Raw genomic sequence first — 6,544 nt, 5'->3', positions numbered from 1 at the left:
CTTTTAGCCATAGTGCTTTTCTCTTTCTGAACCATTAAAGTTTAAAGAGTTAAAATGAACTCCAACTCATCAAAGCTCTTAACCATTTTTTATGCAAAATTAAACATAAAAAGTGATCCAATGCAAACATGTTGAAAAATATAATTTGAAATATGGTAAAGTTTTTATATTTTATTGACATAAAATAATGCGTAATAGGTATAAATTCATCAAGCACTCCTTCACAATCAGCCCTAAATTAATCAGTATAAATACATTTTTAATGCAGAGTAATTTTTTTTATTGAGACTTTCCATTCGGAGAAAGTTAAATGCTTTTTATCGTAATTCAAATATTTAAAATGCATCATGGTCATTTTCAGGCTTATCATAGATCAAACAGGCTTATCATAGATCAAAAAGCTTTATCATACAAGTCAGCCCTTGGTGTATTTAGCTTATTGGGACAAAATAAAAAGTATACTGTTAAGCTTTTAATGCTGGTTACAATTTTAGCTTGTTAAATCACAATTTTTCTTCTTTTTCCAATAAAAACAAATTTTCGTGGATTTTCATATATTTCCTGACAATGTCTTTTGATCTTGACTAACAACCTTCCAGCTGGATCATGTGAGAGCCAAATTTGTATACATATTACACATATATTTTTTTTTGTTTGTTTGTATCCAATAAACGTCAACACAGCTTAACCGATCGGGCATTATTATAAAACCTTAAATGACCCCAACAAGGTTTATGTTTGGTTGAAATTTATAAGTATAATCGTCTCCTAAAAAACTTTGAAAATTCAAACCAATGAGAACAGGCAAAACTGGCCAATCTGGAAAATATATCTACCAATACAATGAAAACGACATTCTGTTGCAGTTTTGCGTAATATTCAGCTCTGGTAAACAGGGAGAAGTTGGGAACTATAAAAAAAGATATTATTAAAATATTATTGTTCTATGCCCGTGGGGAAAAATATTCAGATTTTTGAGAAAAAAATTTCGATTTTTGGAGAAAAAATGTCGAATTTTTTTGCCTATTGAACTTTTCGGGCAATCATGGGTTCCCTCAAAAAATGTCAGCCATTTGGCCAGCTATATTGCAAACATACAAACAAATATAGAAATGAGCGCAGAGCTTTATTATATAGCTAGGATTAATTATGGTCAAATGGGAGCGAAAAAGCATAAAAGCTTTGCTACCTTAAACTCTATTATTATATAGGCTTGAGTTGACATGTGCACAGGGCCCTCCAACCCAGCTTAGCTCTACAGGCTTGCTTGGTACACGCACATAGTTCGTTCAACGTTGTCTTTTCAGCAGCGTCCAGAAATCCCAGGAGATTTGCATCACTGGAATAAAATCAAAAAAGTTGTTTCCAAGTGTTTACAGAAGAAAAGAGCTGTTTTAACATCAATTACAATTCACAATTGGAATTGGGAGAATAAATGATTTCTGAAAATTTACAACAATTAAAACAATTCCCAAATTTTAAGATTTTGATTTAACGAACATTTAAAATCTAAACTTAATTGCAGTGATACGCATAAAAAAATGAAAAAATCAAGATAAAAAGTTGAGAATAAATGAGAATTTTTAGGGTGCAAGATTAAAAATGCTAAAATTTCGTTGTAAAATTTTGTCGTAATGAAAAAATAATTTTACAATTTTACAGCCCTGTAAACTCTGCACAATTCCACGCAATTAGAGTTGCGCGCACTTCTGCACAGTTGCGATCAATTCCGCGCAATCGGATATCCGATTGGAAACCCTATTAGCAACTGTATACTACCAACTTTATTAAGGACAAATTGAATATACCTACCACAAAATTGCCTCCTTTACTTTGCCGTCATATTCGTCGTCGTTGCAGTTCTTAACAGGTGGGAAGGGTTTGGGTTGCTTGTTACAGAAACACAGGAATGGGAATGCAGGATTTAGCTCATGGCAGGCGTCCGGAGCAAGGTCTGGAGATCTGCAGACAGCATCACAATAATCTTTGAATCCGTCCACCAGCTTTTGACGGCGCATTTTAGGAATTCCACAACAGTTTCCATTCTCTATACTTCTAAAATAATACTTAGCTTCAATCAAGGAATATCTTACTCCAACCTATCCAGATTATATAGGCCTCTGTTAGGGGTGTATAAGGGGAATACGGTTGCTTATATATACCACAGAATCAGTAAAATCATTGGTTTTAAAGGGACTGTACACATAATTTTAAGCGAATGTCTATGCAAAGATAGCAATGCCCGTTTTACAAAGGTACCCTTGGCACCTCAACTGATCAAAAATTATAAAAATAATGTAATTTTTTTTTTTTGACTTGGATAGTAATTACTTCTGTGAATTTTTCCCTTATTTCCTATAAGGAAGAAATGTTCAAGTAGATTTAAAATAAAAATAAAAAAATAAACGTTTTAAATAAACAAAAAAATTGATATCTAGCTTTTAAGCTTTTAAGGCTACCATTGTAAATCGGGCATTGGCATCTTTGCATGGAGGGTAACATGAAATTACGCTTATGTCCTTCAGTCCCTTTAAGGAGTTTTTAGTCCCCAACAGGTCCCGGTTGGGGGCTGATTCCCCCCTGGAAATTCCTTACCTTGCTATTTTAAATTTGCAATGCTTTCAGGGTTACTCAAAAAGGTTTAATTTTAAGGACAACACAGTGCAGAAACAAAAGAATGTACCAAAGACCAAAGAATGATAAGACTGCATATCTCTTTGAGATCTATCTCCTTTGAGATCTAATTAATATTAAAAAAAGCAAAAATCTTCGAAAACAACTTTGTATTAAAAACCAGGAGAAGAGTCAAAGCTTAAACTTTTGAAAAAATCTAATTGAAAATGGACAAAAATAAACCTTGTAATTTAAAATTTAGACTTATTTCCAATCATAATACACAAATTACTCACTGAAAATGCGCTTCTTTGAATTGAGGCACACAGTTTTCATTACAATCACAACTATCTGGGCAGGTTTCGGTTTCACATTCTGGTTCACAGTTATCACAAACCGGGTCACATCGTTCCGATCCACAATCTGAGTCTGGCACACATTCTTCACATTGTGGGGAACATCTAGGTGTACCACACTCCGGGGAGCACCCGGAGCATTCTGGAGAGCAGCGGTATGTTCCACATTCATCAGCGCATCCTTCACATTTGGCGGGACATTTGTATGTACCACAATCCCCACTGCCATTGCTGCACATGAAAAATGGAAAAATTCGATTTGATTGTGGTTGTAATATGATGATAATGATAATTATGAAAATTTCATTTTTGAGTAACTTTAAATCGAATTCAGGGTTCAGGATAATCTATCAAGAAGAGTAAAAATTTGTATTTAAAATACGGGCATTCATCTTATTACCCCTATCTGTATGGTTTTTTAGCATAATTTAAACCCTTAACGTTCAAATCTTAAATATAGGAACGAAATTTCCTAAAAATGATTTACCAATGCACAGGACTTGCTTTTTTCAAACTGTCTTTTCTCTTCCATGTACATTACATCAAATTCACAAGGGAACAGGGCCAATAATATCTTACCGGAATAAGGTTAATTGTCCCAGAAGCACATACTGTTTTTTTTTTAACCCTGAAGGGTGAAGGGGGGGTCTGAATCTATGTATAGCTCCATTAGAAAAAGGCCCATACAGTAATTGTTATAGAATTGCATTACATGTTCATATCCCAATTTTTCAAGGCCAGCTCATTGAAAAAAAAATTAAAACGCCAACTTTAGTAGTTTGGGTGCTAGAGAGAAAAAGAATGTCAAAAAAAGCCGGAACATTTTTTGTTTTGTTTTTGACAACTGTATAATATTTGACACATGTGTCCACATCTATTTTTAGGGGCTTTTCAAATATGGAGTTTTTAGATCTGTAAACTTTAAATCACAAAAAAGTTATGGGCTAATTTAGATTTTTTTAAATGGACCGGCCTTTTTACCCGCCTTTTTACTGACCTTTTTACTCACCTTTTTACCCGCCGTTTTACCCACCTTTTTACTCACCTTTTTACCGGCCAATTTTTACCAGCCATTTTACCGGCCTTTTTACCTGCCATTTTACCCACCTTTTTACCAGCCATTTTACCGGCCTTTTTACCGGCCATTTTACCCACCTTTTTACTGACCTCTTTACCCACCTTTTTACCCGCCTTTTTACTCACCTTTGTACCGGCCAATTTTTACCAGCCATTTTAACGGTCTTTTTACCTGCCATTTTACCCACCTTTTTACCAGCCATTTTACCGGCCGTTTTACCGGCCATTTTACCCGCCTTTTTACTCACCTTTTTACCGGCCTTTTTACCCACCTTTTCATCGGCCTTTTTACCACTAACCATATGCATTAAAAAATGAAAAATGAAAACAAAAATAACTTTAAATTACTATCAATTGAAGGGACAGACCGGCTATGTAAGGTAGTTAAACTGAGTATGCAGTGTTGTGGACAAATTCTTAAGGATTAATTTGAGACATATAAAACTTTTAAAAGATCTGTAAATCCTGAGTTTGAGCGCAAAGTCGACGTTCAAAATCGTACTTTTGGGTGGATACGTTTTCATTATTGTTTTTTTTATTATTAAATAACGACGACAACAAATGTAAACAAAATTCTACAGTAAACTAATTAGTTGTTTAGGAACAGGTTGAGAAAAAAAAATTAATCTTATCATCGAAAATAAGTAATCTTGTTCAATTATTAGTTTCTATTTTCTTATTCTTCTAGTTTCTCGTTATCCACATAGATTTTTTGTAGATTTTCTGGAACATTTATTGAAAAGACGACATTTGAAGATGTTGTAGAAATTCATAAAAAATAAGAAATTCAATATAATGATGAAAACGAAATAATTGATTCTAGCATTGATTTGACAAATTTCTTTTGAGAAATATGTTCCTAAACATCTAATTAGTTTACTGTATAATTTTTACGTTATTTTTCGTCGTCGTTATTTGATAATTTAAAAAAACAGATTCTGAAAATGTATCCACCCAAATTCATGATTTTGAACGTCAACTATGCACTCAAACTCATTAATTATACATCGTGGAAAAGTTTCAACGGTCTCAAATGAATCTTAAAGAATTTGTCCACAACACTGCATACTCAGTTTAACTAACTTACATAGCCGGTCTGTCCCTTTAAAAGTAAAAGTTTCAATGTAATGGTGTCAAAAATGAGTGTTTAGGGTTAACTTAGGGAGTGCTATTTCAGAAAGAATTTAAACTCTGATTATATTTTTAACAAAATTCCTTGCCTCTGAAGAAAAAATTAAATTAAAACTTACATTTCTGAATCTGTATAACTAGAGGCAGAAGGTGTTAAAGGTCTTGAAGGTCTTAAAGGTCTTGGTGGGGGTTTTTTATTCCCGTGTCCTGAGTACTGATCTCCTACACTCGTATATCTAGAAATTATCTTAGTAACTAGCCGAAGTGTCTTGATCAGACATATTTCTAAAGGGACAGACTGGCCTCAACACTGCAAACTCAGTTTAAACACCTTACATAGCCGGTCTGTCCATTTAAAGGATACCATTGATAACCTGACATGCATCACGCAATAAACTTAAAATTATGTTTGCAGAAATAGACAATCAAGTTGTTGAATAAAAAAACATTTCTTTTTAGTAAAACAAAGTATCATAAGGCATAATATGTATGGAGTTGAATTCAGATTCAGCAAGCACTAGAATGTTGTGAAGAAGTAATACATAATTCTTCAGCCCCCCCCCCCCCACAAAAAAAATATTTAAAAGCTGTTTTGTTAAAGTTTTTTCTTACTTTTAAGTAAGCTTGCAATAAAAATCAATGCCAGTTATAAAATGTACTTCGGGAGGCAAACATAATAAAGATCCTGAAATACCTGTTAACTTCAGGAATCTGGGAATGTAAAACAGAATCCAGACCTTTAATCCACAGTGCACAAACCTTATCATTACAAAAAAAAACTTATATTCAAAAATGTCTCCACAAAAAGTAATTAGTCTCTAATTCAGCATTTAATCAAGATGGATAAAAACTTACCATGAACGCTGACATGAGTCGCAAAAATGCAGATGACATTTTTCTAAAATATATCAATGAAAATCTCAAAATGGACCTGCGTTTAATTACAGAAACTAACTTAAAATGTAACTATGGCAAGTAGATGAACTACGTAAAGGAAATTAACCCATTTCTCTTAACCTAAGACCATCACTAAAAAGAATTTAAATATTCAAGATTCAATCTGAGTCTGCATTGAATCTCGGTTATTAAATGACTGACATAAAATTGTTGAAGTATAAAACACAGATTCCGTACTGCACCGTATGAGGGAGGGGTACAGGCGCGCCTCAAGCCCCGCAAAAATGACTTCCAAGCCTCCAGAATTGCAAAATGACCTCCAGGCCACGCAAAACGTCTCCTTGCCTCTCGCTATACGTCACTGAACCTCCGCCATTTTGTCTCCACGCCCCGCATTTTGATCTACCCTTGCTGTTTTTAGTTTTTGTTTACCTTTTATGGCTTAACCAACCAAAATTCAAAATATATCT

The 6,544-nt window shown here is 33.8% G+C and overlaps 1 protein-coding gene across 2 annotated transcripts; it reads right to left on the bottom strand.

Moving 5' to 3' along the window:
* Window positions 1–151: 151 nt before the first annotated feature.
* LOC111705553 (uncharacterized) lies at window positions 152–6,134 on the bottom strand. Of its 2 annotated transcripts, XR_002766039.1 has the most exons (8): window positions 6,033–6,134; window positions 5,872–5,936; window positions 5,297–5,413; window positions 2,910–3,200; window positions 1,813–2,055; window positions 1,190–1,339; window positions 837–910; window positions 152–233 (listed from the first exon to the last, which is right to left on the bottom strand). XR_002766039.1 is itself a non-coding variant. In XM_023478142.1 (7 exons), the coding sequence occupies exons 1-6, from the start codon at window positions 6,069–6,071 to the stop codon at window positions 1,204–1,206; spliced, it is 891 nt and encodes a 296-aa protein (XP_023333910.1). In that variant the 5' UTR covers window positions 6,072–6,134; the 3' UTR covers window positions 157–233; window positions 1,190–1,203. The 2 variants fall into 2 exon arrangements, 1 of the variants encoding a protein (XP_023333910.1); XM_023478142.1 differs by lacking the exon at window positions 837–910 and having other exon boundaries at window positions 157–233.
* Window positions 6,135–6,544: the final 410 nt, after the last annotated feature.

The sequence above is a fragment of the Eurytemora carolleeae genome, unplaced genomic scaffold (genome assembly GCF_000591075.1).
Source record: "Eurytemora carolleeae unplaced genomic scaffold, Eaff_2.0 scaffold284, whole genome shotgun sequence".
NCBI lineage: Eukaryota > Metazoa > Arthropoda > Copepoda > Calanoida > Temoridae > Eurytemora > Eurytemora carolleeae.
The sequence above is the reverse complement of the archived record's forward strand: the minus strand, read 5'-3'. Positions and strand labels throughout refer to the sequence as shown.

What these genes read in the sequence shown, in the direction of transcription:
- LOC111705553 (XM_023478142.1), bottom strand. Translation starts at nt 6,071, where the DNA reads ATGTCATCTGCATTTTTGCGACTCATGTCAGCGTTCATG. An exon ending in GACTCATGTCAGCGTTCATG is followed by an intron (nt 5,937 to 6,032) that starts GTAAGTTTTTAT and finishes TGTAATGATAAG; the next exon opens with GTTTGTGCACTGTGGATTAA. An exon ending in CAGATTCCTGAAGTTAACAG is followed by an intron (nt 5,414 to 5,871) that starts GTATTTCAGGAT and finishes GATAATTTCTAG; the next exon opens with ATATACGAGTGTAGGAGATC.